General features: G+C 39.5%; 1 protein-coding gene across 4 annotated transcripts in view; it reads right to left on the reverse strand.

Moving 5' to 3' along the window:
* The window catches only part of TOMM7 (translocase of outer mitochondrial membrane 7), a 73526-nt gene extending 60153 nt beyond the window's left edge, over positions 1-13373 (reverse strand). The window contains exons 1-3 of one of the 4 annotated variants that reach the window (XM_060157146.1): positions 13197-13373; positions 9563-9611; positions 5595-5829 (exon numbers count right to left, since the gene is read on the reverse strand). In XM_060157146.1, coding sequence (XP_060013129.1) covers positions 5814-5829; positions 9563-9611; positions 13197-13299 — 168 coding nt within the window. In that variant the 5' untranslated portion in view covers positions 13300-13373 and the 3' untranslated portion in view covers positions 5595-5813. The other 3 variants (XM_060157147.1, XM_060157144.1, XM_060157143.1) reach the window with 3 other exon arrangements.
* Positions 13374-13860: the final 487 nt, after the last annotated feature.

Raw genomic sequence — 13860 nt, forward strand, 5'->3', positions numbered from 1 at the left:
ACCCAATATACAAAGGTAAAACAGGAGCAAGATAACCACATTAACACTGCCATTCAGAAAAGGGGAGAGAGGAAAACCTGCAGTGGTCACTGGTCTATAGTAATACAGATTTACATGGGGCAGAAAGAGACTTCCTTTCCTGACAGTATCTGGGGCTTTCAGTTCTGCTTTCATGGAAACTCCTTCTGGGCCCTCTAATTTTGCTCTCTAGGAGTTTCTTTCTTGCCCATGGCCTCATCCTCAGTAGGCATTAGGGAACACCAGGGAGCTACTGACATCTCTTAGCTCACTTCCTGTTAGTGGCACAGTTTTCTTCAGGAAAAAAATGTATTTCTCCCTCTCTGTCTCCATGCCCTTTTCCTTACTTCCTCTTCTGGACTGTCCTTGATGTAAGAGGAAAGAAAATGCTGCAGTACCTTTTTTTCATCATTCCAGTTATTATTAACTTTTAATATCTTTGCTTCTTACAGGAAAGAGAACATCAACTCAAATTTCCCAATACAGTTTCTGTCTACCTCAAAAAAGTGTTTTACATTTAATTCAAAAGCATTTGTTGAACACCTACCATGTATGATGCACTAAGGATCCCAAGTTCGAGGAGATCCTGGTCCCTATCTTGGCATGGTGGTTACAAGGCATAAACAATTGGCAGCACTCATCAAACTGTATGCTTAAGATCTGCTCATTTTACTTTATATAAAATATACCTCGATAGAAACGTAAGCTATTCAAGATAAAAAAAAAAGTTTAGTTTACTATAGCTGGCATAATAATTTCAAGCAAGTTAAATTTACAATGTGAATTTGACTACTCTATGTGCTATTGTGTATAGAGCCCTGGATACTGGATAAAGTAGTTGGGCCCTCTCTATGGAACTTGAAATGTTAATATTTTGTAGTGTTGCAAACATCCATTATACCATTTCATTCGTTGTATAAATTACTTTTAAATGTGGCATGTATCAGTAATAACATATGCTTTTAGTTAGCAGACGTGGGTTCAAATCCAAGTTTTCTCTGTGATCTGGGGAAAATGACCCAAGCCTCTGTCTCATCTGTCAAATGGAGATAATGTCCTACTTCACAGCATCATTGTGGTAACTAAATGAAAAGTGCCAAGTCAGAGCAAACATTCCCTTTCCAACATTATCTCCTCCCAACATCTTTTGATGTCATCTTTCGGCCAGGATTCATTTACCAATTATGACTAACACAGAAAAATACTGGCCCTTTACAATGACTCATGTTATAAAAGTTTACAGTTCTCAAAGCATTTCACACTTAACACATATAATCGTATAACTCACCCATTCATTCTTATTGAACATCTACTATGTCAGTACCTGTGCTAGCCTCTAAAAATACAGTCCTGTGTTTATGGAGTTTGCATTCTAAAGGTGAGATAAAATTATTTATATACATATAGAAAACCAGGTGGGTGAAAGTTTTTTGAAGAAAAGTAAGACAAGGTTAAAGGAGAGAATGGGCTGAAGAAGACATACAGATGGCCAACAGGCACATGAAAAGATACTCAACATCACTAATCATCAGGAAATGCAAATCAAAACTACAATAAGGTATCATACCTCACACCAGTCAGAATGGCTATCATCAAAAAGTCTATAAATAATAAATGCTGGAGAGGGTGTGACGAAAAGGGAAGCCTCCTATGCTGCTGATGGGAATGTAAATTGGTGCAGCTACTATGGAGAACAGTATGGAGATTCCTTAAAAAATAAAAATAGAGCTACCATATGATCCAGCACTCTCACTCCTGAGCATGTATCTGGAAAAGATGAAAACTCTAATTCAAAAAGATACATGCACCCCAATGTTCACAGCAGCACTATTTACATTAGCCAAGACATGGAAGCAACCTAAATGTCCATTGACAGATGAATGGATAAAGCAGATGTGGTATATATATATACAATGGAATATTACTCAGCCATAAAAAAGAATGAAATTTTGCCATTTGCAGCAACATGGATGGACCTAGAGATTATCATACTAAGTGAAGTAAGTCAGACAGAGAAAGACAACTATCATATGATACCACTAACATGGGGAGTCTAAAAAGATGATACAAATGAACTTATTTACAAAACAGAAAAAGACTCATAGACTTTAAAAACAAACTTACGGTTGCCGAAGGGGAAAGGTGGTGGGATGAGGGATAAATTAGGAGTTTGGGATTAACAGATACACACTACTATATATAAAATAAACAAGCACCTACTGTATAGCACAGAGAAACTATATCCAATATCTTGTTATAACCTATAATGGAAAAGAATTCAAAAAATATATATATGTATACTGAATCACTTTGCTGTATACCTGAAACTAACACAATATTGTAAATCAACTTTACTTCAATTTTAAAAAAATAAAATTAAAAAAGAATGAACATAAGACTGGTGTAGGGTTTGCTGTTTTACATAAGGATCAGAGAAGCCATCTCTATCAAGATGGCATTTGGGCAGAGAATAGAATAAAGCCATGCATATGGTTATCTGGGAAAGAGTTCCAGGAGAGAAGACAGCTAACTCAGACTCAAAAGTGAGAACATGCCTGGCCTTTCTGAAGGACAAGAGATCAAAACAGCAAGAGTGCAAGTGAACATGGATGAAGAATCCTAGGTGAGGAAGAGATCAAAGGCACATAAACCAGATTACAGTTCTGTAGGTCATAGAAAGGATTTGGGCATTTACCCTCAGTGAAATAGGAAACCACTGGAAAGTTTTGATTAGGGTGTGAGGAGATCTTGCTTTTAAAAGGATGTGGAAAAGACTTTAATGCATATGGGAAAGCAAGAGGGCTACTGCAAGTCTAGGACAGTATTCTCAAATCTGAGTTGTATCCGCCACCTACAGGACTTTCTAAAACAGATTGATCACACAAAAAGAAGTTCACAAATGTTCACAGCAGCTTTATTCGTAACAGCTAAAAACTGGGAACAACTCAAATGTCCTCTAAGTACATCCACACCACGGACTACTCAGCAATAAAAAGGAATAAACTGGATGAACACACAACCTCAATTGATCTACAGAGAATTACGGTGAGTTAAAAAAGCCAATCCCAAAAGGTTACTCCCTGTATGATTCCATTTATATAACTTTTTTTTAATTAATTTATTTTTGGCTGTGTTGGGTCTTCTCTGCTGCGCACCAGCCCTCTCTAGTTGCGGTGAGCAGGGTCCACTCCTCGTTGCGGTGTGCAGGCCTCTCATTGCGGTGGCCTCTCCCGTTGTGGAGCATGGGCCCCAGGCACGCGGACTTCAGCAGTCGTGTCTCCTGGGCTCCAGAGCACAGGCTCAGCAGCTGTGGCACACGGGCCCAGCTTTTCCGTGGCACGCAGGATCCTCCCAGACAAGGGATCGAAACCGCGTCCCCTACATTGGCAGGCGGACTCTCAACCGCTGTGCCACGAGGGAAACCCTATATAACTTTCTTGAAATGAGAAAATCACAGATGGACAACAGATTACTAGTTGCCAGGGGTTAGGGACAGGGATGGGGTGTGAGGGAGGAAGATTGGCTATTTAAAGGGCAACCTGAGGGATCCTTGAGGTGATGGAAAAGTTCTGACTGTATCAAGGTCAATATCCTGATATTGTATACAGACTTACAAGATGTTACCATTGGAGGAGACTAGGTAAAGTTTACAGGGATCTTTCTGTATGGGTTCTTACACTGCATTCAACTCTACAACTAACTCAAAACAACAAGTTTAATTCAAAACAATGGCTGAAGTAATTAAATCACACACACAGACCATTGGGGCTCATCCCCCGTTTCTGATTCAAGAAGACCTCAACACATGCATTGTTAACAAGCTTCTAGGTGATGCTAGTCTGGGATCAGCTATGACAGCCACTGGTTTAGTGAATAACACATTGGGGCAAATATTATTCCTATTTTGTGGAAGAAACTCAAGTCTATAGAGTAAGTGACTTCTCTACCAAGGGTAGTAGGAACTAAGCGGCAGGGCCAGGATTGAAATCAGGTCCTATCAGCTCAGTGTTTGCCTAAGCAAAATCGAGGTCAGAAATAATCTTATTTGTAAGGACTCTCTAGTACCTAGCACAGAACAGAGACCAATGCTTGCTAAACTGGATTGCACTGCCCTGAAATCTAAAATTCAATACAATGTAGGAGCTTAGTTATAAACATTTCACAAACCTTCAGAGATACAGACATTAAAATGGTACTAGTCTCAGCTCTTATCCTATGCCTTGAACAAATGCTTAAACTCTGTTCCTCAGCTTCCTCAGATGTGAGAAAAAGGAACTGGTCCCTTTCCACTTAATTCTAGATTTCTTCCTTTAAAATCTTCTGGGGTTTTATAAACAGCTACAAGTTAGCTCCTGAAAGAAAAAAAAAGTTACATTTCCTATCCATGTTAGTATTTTATCAAAGTGGACACTTGCCATAGCTTTATTTCAATTTCTGGAAACCCTAAATGAAAAAGAAAAATGTGCACCAAAATACTAACTAAACAAAAATTCACTGACAACACGTTTAGTAGAAAGGATGAGGGCGTGGGGGAAAAAGGCCACAATCTTAAGCAATTCTACGGGGATTTAAAAGCTGCTCAGAGCTTTTAGCAAAATCACACGTGTACCGATTCATGGAAATGTTAAAGCAATTACATTAAGTGCATACCAAAAATGGTTTCCCTGCAGTTAGCTCTCCAGAATTCCACTTTAAAACCCCCTTATGCAATAAGCCTCCACAATAGTCTTGTCTCCTTGTCTCCTAAGCAAAGGTAACAAAACTTGAGGAAATAGTCTTATAGCTAGGACGGTTTTACATTAGAAATAAGATATTTCTGGAATGACAGCTCCAGTTACCGGAGATTACATTCATGATCATTCTCTAACACTGGATGTTAGAAACATTCAATCCAATGGGCACCTCCCAAACCGTGTCATACTTTGTTTCAGGCCTACTTTCCTATAATTAATTACAATTCCCAAAACTAACTAACTAGATCTATTTTGTTAGAATTACAAAAAAATCTAAGTTTAAAAGGGGGGGCCTTCAAATACAGATAAAGGTCCCAGGAAACCAGGATGCAGAACTGAAAACTAGTTCCATTAAATGCCTTTTCTTCTATCAGAAAATAGGTAGTGTTACTATTCTGTGTAGCTCACTATGGGCTCTTGCCCAGCCACCTCTAGCTTCCTAACAGTACTGAGGGAAATCTTAGACTCACGTTTAACTCACAAATCATACACACAACTCGCCAATGCCACGCCCATTCCCTACCAACACAGCCAAAGAACCCTATTTCTTTTAATGAGAATGTTACTCCAGTGCAGTACAGGAAGTAAGGACTCAGTTTGTCACAGAGAGCTGTCTCTACTTTTACTACTTCAGAACATCTCAGAAGGAGTTATTAATTCACTGCAAAGGGAAACTGGAATCCATTTGTTAAGTGAATGGACAGGAATTAACTTGGAAATTTTCTTATTTTTTTAAAGTAGCATCTAGGCACATACATAGATTCCCTGTTTTGAAAAAGTACCAAAAGGCTAAATTTTTACCTAACAGTCCTATCGTGTTCAATTCAAGAAGGACTCAAGGCATAACATTGTTAAAAAAACATTTATTTTAATACAGTCTATCATAAATAAATCAGTAGAGGTTCCACTCTGCCACAGACGCATCTGAGAAGTAAGAGCCCTGTGTCATCCAACTGGTGAACGTCTGAACGATGTCCCATCTCTTATCCCAGCCAGAGTGCACACCTTCCATGTTGTTCCTCTGCATTGATTGCTTCCAAAACCAGATGACCAAATAGTCCTTTATCCCCAAAGTAAGCTAAAATGTTTGTGAAGAGGAAAAATAAATTAAACCCCAAAGTAAAACTTCTTAAACATAGCTTAAGAATTAGAAGATTTTATACATTTATGTTTGTGTTTACTCATCTATCAAATTCAGTTAGCAGAAGGATCAATCTCATTGGGCAAAAAAACAAACAAACAGAGACCTATTTAAAGAAATATAGTTTTATTACTTTTTATTGTAGTTACCTATTATAAATAAAAAGGAAAACATAAATTGAGGTCAATCAAAATATTGATATGAAGGACTGATGAACCCAGAAAATAAAACTGTATCATTACTAGATCCAGGAAAGAGACAAGAGGTGCTTTACTTCTAAATCCTGTTGATTAAAAATGTAGTTTCTAGTAGTATGTCAACTTAAATAAAATTGCATTACAAAATGACAATCTGAGCATTGTTAATTTTTAGAAATTATTTTCCCTCTACATATAAAACAAGCCAACATGCATCTATTCCCAGTTTTCAAAAGTGTATTAAAATCTCACAATATACCCCAAGTATTTTTGCATACAGTTAAGCTATGAAAACAAATTATTCATTTATCGAAGTCTCTTCCTCACTGGTAATGAGCATCTAAGATAAAGAGAAAAGAAAATCTTCCTTGGCTTTATAAAGATAATGGGAACAATCATTCTCTCAGTTACTTAGTATTCATATATTTTGCCTAAATAATGTTTTACTAAGATACTGTCCCTTATTCATTAAATTCTGCATTTTAAATAAGGCATTCATATCAACCAACCACGTACAATGCACCATCCTGAGTGAAAGAGGAGGACACTAAGACAAATGGGGATCTAATCCCAAGGAATCTAACAACTTAACAAGGGAAACAGACCAGTAAATCATGAACCATATTATCTCCACAAGTGTGATATATATAAGTTTATATATAAACAATAAACTTTATATTGCTAAATAAGTTTTATATTAATAAAACAATTACATTACTGAAAAGCCTGGCAGATACAAGTCTATTCCTTTCAGGGTACAGACCAGGTAGCCCAGGAAGACCTCTTAGTCAAGTCTCTCCAGTGCAAGCAGCACAGTATATGAAATTCTGTAACAGGATAACTCTTATCAGCATTCCTCAATCCCTTCCTAAATCACAAATATCCCTGGAAAGAAATCAGAAAATGTCCCTAATGACAGAAAAGAATGATCATCAGCACCAGCAATGACAAGAGCACTGAGATGACAGTAAGGTGAAGAAATAAAAAGCAGGGGGGTGGCTGCTTCATCCAGTCTGCAACTTTCAAGTGTCAACTGTTGGTGGGATAACTGAAGCCAGTACAACAAAAGGGTACATCTAGCACCACCTCTGGATCCTGGATCACCTGGGGCTCAAAAAACACTATTTCTCAGGATGCAGGTCTAGTCTAAAAACTGTACAGGAGGAAATGCTGTATCAGTTCCTGTTCCAAGACCACCAAGAGGTTAGGATCATTTAATTAAGTTAATTCAACATTTAAAAAGTGTTGCCAAAGTAGTTGGCAGCTACTTTAGGTACCTGCAGGACAACATAGAATGCAAATAAGCAACAAGCATAATACAAAGCAAAGAATGACAGACACAAAAGAATAGTATAGGAACACAAAAAATGGTGCAATTTCAGTTAGGAGAAGGGGGAAAAGATTTAGGGAAGAGGTGACATTTGAGATTGGGCTTTTCTAGACAAGTGAAAACTGAATGGAAGAAGCATTCCAGGCTGAGGGAGAATAAGCATACAAAGGCACGAAAAAATACAGTTTATTCTGGGATTAGCATGCAGTGTCATGTAGCTAGAGCATAGTTCTCACAGGAGAAAGAAGTGGGGTAAATGAGGTGACATCGAAAAGATTAAAAATTATTATTAATAGTTTACTGCTCAAACATTACTTGTCAAGCACTGTAATACTTTACACACAATATTCTTATTCAATCCTCATCGCAATCTTATAAAGTAGATAGTATGCCCAACTTATAAAAGAGAAAACTTATCTTAAAAAGGTTAATGGCCTCTTGGGAAGAAGTATTTGATGGTAACTTTCAGGGCTTGGAAAATGTTCACACAGCTTGACCAGGTAGTTCCATCTCTGATAATGTTTCCTAAGGTACTGTTTCCCTAAGGAAATAACTGGTCTGAGGTCAATCGGCTACTCAGTAGCAGATACATTACCTGAAACCCCATTTCACAAAAAAGAAAACTGATAGTTCAGAGTAAAGGCTAAAAAAAGGAGCTTGGTGGGGACCTTTGAAAGCAGTTTTAAGAAGCTCTACCATAAAAGGTTAAAGAAAGAGAAAAGTGAAGAAAGGAAGCAGTGAGTGAAGACCATTTACTGAAGAACTGTATCAGGGAAAAGAGAGTAACAGCACAAATGGACACAAAGAGGGCAAACGTGGCAGTAACCCTTAAGAAGGAAAAACCCTTGCTTTGAGAAAGGAGAGACCGGCAAGTCAGAGAAGATGGAGGAAATTCATATCAGATGGCACTGTGCTAAGTAACAGGTCATATTACCTAGGGAGGCCACATGACCTAGTGGAAAGTGCGTAAGCCTTGGAGACAGACATACTCTACCACCTACTGACTGTGTGATCGGCTCTGAAGGACTGAAGTGACAATTAGAGATACTGCACATAAAGCACTTAAAACAGTGGCTGACACACTGTAAATGACTGTTAGTAACATGACTATTATTATTTCTGCTCATTCTAGAAAAGAGTGGCTTAGATTAGAAGTCTGAAGAAGCTGAAGACCTAGAATAGCCAGTGAAAAGTCTGTTAGGACAATCAATAAATGTCTTAAGACAGAGGGTAAAGCTGAAATCCCACAGCACCTGTGCAGGGGTCCTAGTCATGATAGTGCCAGTCCTTTCTACAGAGCAATCCTGCCTGTTCCAGATTCTGCCTTCACACATACACATATACACACACACATGCATACATATGGCTTTCACAAGTATATACATACACACACACATACGTCTGAGTATATGAATATATATACTCCGTATATCTGTGTGTGTTGTGTGTGTGGAAGTTTTCACAAGTGCTTATCCAACAACTACAAGGTTGTTTCAGAGAAAGGAATTTGACAATGCATTTTCAGAGTCACAAATGTTCATACACTTTGATAAGGAAATAAATCAAAACCTATGCACGTAAAAATGTTTGTTATATTGTTATTTGAAATACTAAAAAACTGAAAAACCTAAGTGATCAACAACTAGAAAATATATGGGCTATCAACTCTAACATTGGGTGAAAAAAACAAAATTCTCCGTACTCTTGTTAGAATGACATAAAAGGCCGTATTTATCTGAATAAGGATAAGACAGGAATACAGGTATTAAAAACAGTTCAGCTTTTAAAGTGGTAGGATAAGTTAGTTCTTTTCCTTTTAAAATGTGCTTCATTATGGTTATAACACCAATGCAGTATATACTGGGCTGGCCAAAAAGTTCGTCTGGCTTTATCCATTCTTACAAAAAACTCGAACGAACTTTTTGGCCAACCCAATAAAAATTAGGAAGGGGAGAGAAAGCAGTTATCTGATAACGTTAAGTTAGACTGGTCTGCAAACTGCTGCAGTTTTCCAACAGCCCAAAACTACACTTGACTGATAAAGCTCTGTTACAATACGTACCACTACTTCTCTTTTGCTTGCCATGACTTAGTACTAATGTATGAATGTTTGCCCTGCAATGCTTATTTGTAAGAGCAGTACCTCAAAACAGTTGGTTCAGGCATTCCAGGATCTGCACCCCTCTTAAATCCTGAGGGAGATGGGGAGGGAAGAAAGAGAAAGAGAATAAAAACTAATTAAAACCCTAGCAGACAAAAAATTTACAATCAAGACTTTTTCTTTTTAAATCAATCTAGGGTAGCTAGAATGATATCCAGATCTACCAGAATTACCTAGATTTACCTGCGCAACAGAACAGTCTTGAATCTTCACTAGAGTATGTGATTATGTGCAGAACTAATCAGTAGGGAAGACAAACTACCTTATTCCTATAATACACACAATTAGCACAGCAACCCTTAGCACACACTCTTTCATTATTAGTCATTACCAACAAAAAAGATATCACAACAACCAAATCACACTGGATGAACTACAAAAAGCACAGAGATTTTTTTTAAACTATACTTTTTAAAAGAAACAATTGAAGATATCTTATTTTATCCCCTATGAACCACTCTTTTCATAAAGCAGCCAAAGATTGGTGATAGAAAGAGGGGGAAAAAATTTCAAGTTATTTTTAATTAAATCAACACTCATTACAAATACGATTAAATAAAACTTTTACCTTTTAAAATATATCAATTAACTAGAAAACATATATACTAATTTGCTGAAATAACTGATTAAAATTGGACTTGGCATTAAGAACTGTGGAGTATGAAATTTCACCCCATTTTCAAGACAACAAACTGGCCCACCAGTTTCACAGATGCTGGTAGAAGATACAAGATTCCAAGTCAGAAACAAGGACAGGATTTCCCTGGTGGCGGAGTGGTTAGGAATCTGCCTGTCAACGCAGGGGACACGGTTTCGATCCCTGGTCCTGGAAGATGCGACATGCCATGGAGCAACTAAGCCCGTGCGCCACAACAAGAGAAGCCACGGCGATGAGAAGCCTGCGCACCGCAACAAAGAGTGTAGCCCCCGCTTGCCACAACCAGAGAAAGCCCGCACGCAGCAACAAAGACTCAACACAGCCAAAAGTAAGTAAATAAAATTTTTTTAAAAAAATGTTAAGGGAGAAAGTTTAGTTATTAAGAAAAAAAAAGAGAAAAGAAACAAGGACACTTTATTACTCCCAGCAACAGCTACAGTCAGAGTATTACCATTTAGGAGACGAACCCTGAGATTGGGGAACCAGAATCTTTCATAATGGGCAGTGAGCATGTCTCCCCTTTGCCCTGGAACTATTTTCCAAGGCTGTTCACCCTACCAATATCCTTAAAGATACGGAACAAAGGGTGGTCACTGCCTCTGCTCACCAGATTTGTAGAAATTCAAGATACTATGGAGAATTGTCTTCCAACAGGTAAACTCATTAAAATCCTTTTGTTGGTAACTGTCCAAACACATTCTTTATCATCATGTCACTATCTGTCCGATATTATAGCACTATATTCCCACTATACTCCCTGAAGCCCTAAAAGGTATGTTTGAACCTAAATTACACAAGAAATTCAATCTGCAGTTGCAGCTTTTAGTGAGAGCTAAGGTGGAGAAGTAAAGCATGGGAACTAGGTTAGACATGAAATTAAGTTTAGATACAGTATAAGGAAAAAGACAATGACTAACAAGGAAGAAGCACAAAAAGATAGCCTTAACATCAATCTCCACCTGAGTTGGACACTAGGGTACCAAAAATCACCATAATGATAGTCCTAGTAAAGAGAATATAGCTGGTGTGCACAAAAAAGAAAATGAGGTGGAAAAGGAAAGCATTATCTACTCTTCCGACCAAAACCCCTGATACACAGATTGTAACAACCAGCTACACAGATGTAACAACCAGCTACAGCTTTCTGGCAGTAGAAAAGCAATTTCAAAAAGGGGAGGAGGGAAAGGTACACGAAGACTTACAGAGAAACAAAGAAACCACAGGGACAAAGAAAGCAAGAGCAGACTAAAACCGAACCTGATATACACTACACAACAATGGAAAAAGGAGATGGCACAAAGACAGGGAAGCATCAAAGCCCCCATACCTTCCTTAGCTAAAAGAAGAGGTCCTCCCAGTGCTTGACTAGCCAAACTGGGCCATTCTACCATTAAGTGAAAGCTGAGGTGGGGATGAGTCTGGAAGAAAGAGGGGAATAGCCTGTAAGAGCAGGGTGTCCCAATTACTTGCCCTAACCTTTGATACCTATACAAAGTCACTAAAATCTGGCAAAGTAATGCTTCTGTTAAAAATGTGTTCAAAATCAGGGAGGGACTCCCCCAGCAGTCCGCTGGTAAAGAAACCACCCTACAATGCAGGGGACGCGGAATCAATCCCTGGTCAGGGAACTAAGATCCCACATGCCACAGGGCAACTAAGCCCGAGTGCCACAACTACTGAGCTGGCTGGCCTCAAATTACAGAACCCACACGCTCTGGAACCCACGCGCCACAACTACAGAGCCCATGTGCCCTGGGAGCCTGCGCACCACAACTAGAGAAGAGAAAACCTGCACGCCACAACTAGAGAGAAGCCTGCGCACCGCAACAAAATATCCCACATGCCGCAACTATGACCCAACGCTGCCAAAAATAAATAAAATAAATAAATAATAAATCTTTTAAAAAAAAGATTTATTAAAATTCTCCAATTGGAGAATATTAGAAAAATTATTTTAGAAATAAGGGCGGAAAAGGATCTGTTTAAGTCCTGCATACTGAAGTATCTCCAAGTTATCAGTTGCCTTGCAACTCATGGGGAAATGGGAGCCAAAGCTACCTAGAGAATGTCCAGCACAGTCAAACACTCTGTCAAGACTGAGTGAATGTACTTTATCTTACAGCAAAAAAAAAAAAGGCAAGAAAAACAAGAAGCAGCACCTAGTTAAAATCATAGGATTCTGAAATATGAACCTGGGTTTTAGAAAATGTCAAACTGACAGAGCTGAGACTCTTTCCTTTCCACAATACTGCCTGAATAGGGCAGATTAAAATTAAAAGACTATCCAAGGCTAGAAACAGGATAAATTACCAATGTGCAGCCCTAGGTGAAAATATTTGCCTGAGCACTTACAAATCTTTGCACTACAGCATAGTGGTGAAGAGTATGGGCCTTGATGCCCCAATGCTTGAGTTCATAACTCCCCCACGTGACAGCTGTGTGGCCTTCAGCAAGGAACAGAACTTTTCTACTTCTCGGTTTCCTCACCAGTAAACCCGTTACTCCTGGTGAGAACGCAGAGGCAACCAACAACTATTGTCTTAATCATGCCTCAAAGCAATTGCATACCCACGAGGTTCACCGGTCTCTTTCCACTTAGGCCCACCTGGAAAGGTGAGGATTAACGCCCTGAAAACCTACCTAGTGCCAAAGAGTGAATTCGTTGTTTTCACATACGTCAGGTCGTCCTAACTCTGTCAGAAAAGTAGGTCACCTCTAGTTTACAGATGTAAAAACAGGACGGGAGACATTACGTGACATGTTAAAGACCCCCCCCCGAAAAAAAAAGTAAAGGGCAGAACAAGAACTCGAACTCAGAACGACCCCACTCGACAAGATAGCCTCAAACGGCACGCGCGGCGTGGTCGCGTTTCTCTCTCCCGCCCCAAACCAAAAATGGAGTCTCGGCCTCCGCAGCCGCTTCCCTCCCGACTCCTCCCAGATTCTTCTCATACTGACCCAGGTAAATCACGAGAGGAATAAAGCCCCAACGGATGGCAAACTGGCCTCCCTTGAAAAGCTGCTGCAGCCTCTGCTTGGCCTCTTTGCTCAGCTTCACCATGGCGACGGCCCGGGCAACACACTTAAGGAAACTACAGCAACCGCAGCAACCGCGTCGGGAATCCGAAAAAGAAAGGAGATGCGCATGCGCCAAACACACAGCCTTTACGGCAGGAGACGTGAGCGTCGCCAGCGGAGGTCGTAATTCGTCACCTTTCCACCTGCCTCTCCGCGGCCCCGCCTGTGGAAGGCGCATGCGTGGTTGATTCTCCTCGTTCAAAGGCCCAAGTTCACTTTCGTCTATTTAGGAACCGCCCAGTTTCGCTGATTGCAGGATGCCTGGGGGCACTGGTCTTGGGATTCCTTCTGCCCGGAACGCCCTCTCTCTGCCCATAGTCTTACGCATTTTTTAAAGTGTATCTCCAAGTGTTCTTTACCTAACATAGAAGGAACATTAACTAAATTCAAAAGGACCGGGTTTTAGTCCCAACTCAGTTATTCTGACTCGCCGTTTAATCTTGGCCAAGTTATTTAACTTATCTCTGTTTCAGTTTGCTTCTTCAAGCTGAAGGTTGAACTGCAAGGAAGGTTACAAACTGACGCCCAACAGAGCCCCTATCCA

This window comes from Lagenorhynchus albirostris, chromosome 8 (assembly GCF_949774975.1).
Source record: "Lagenorhynchus albirostris chromosome 8, mLagAlb1.1, whole genome shotgun sequence".
NCBI classification, from domain to species: domain Eukaryota; kingdom Metazoa; phylum Chordata; class Mammalia; order Artiodactyla; family Delphinidae; genus Lagenorhynchus; species Lagenorhynchus albirostris.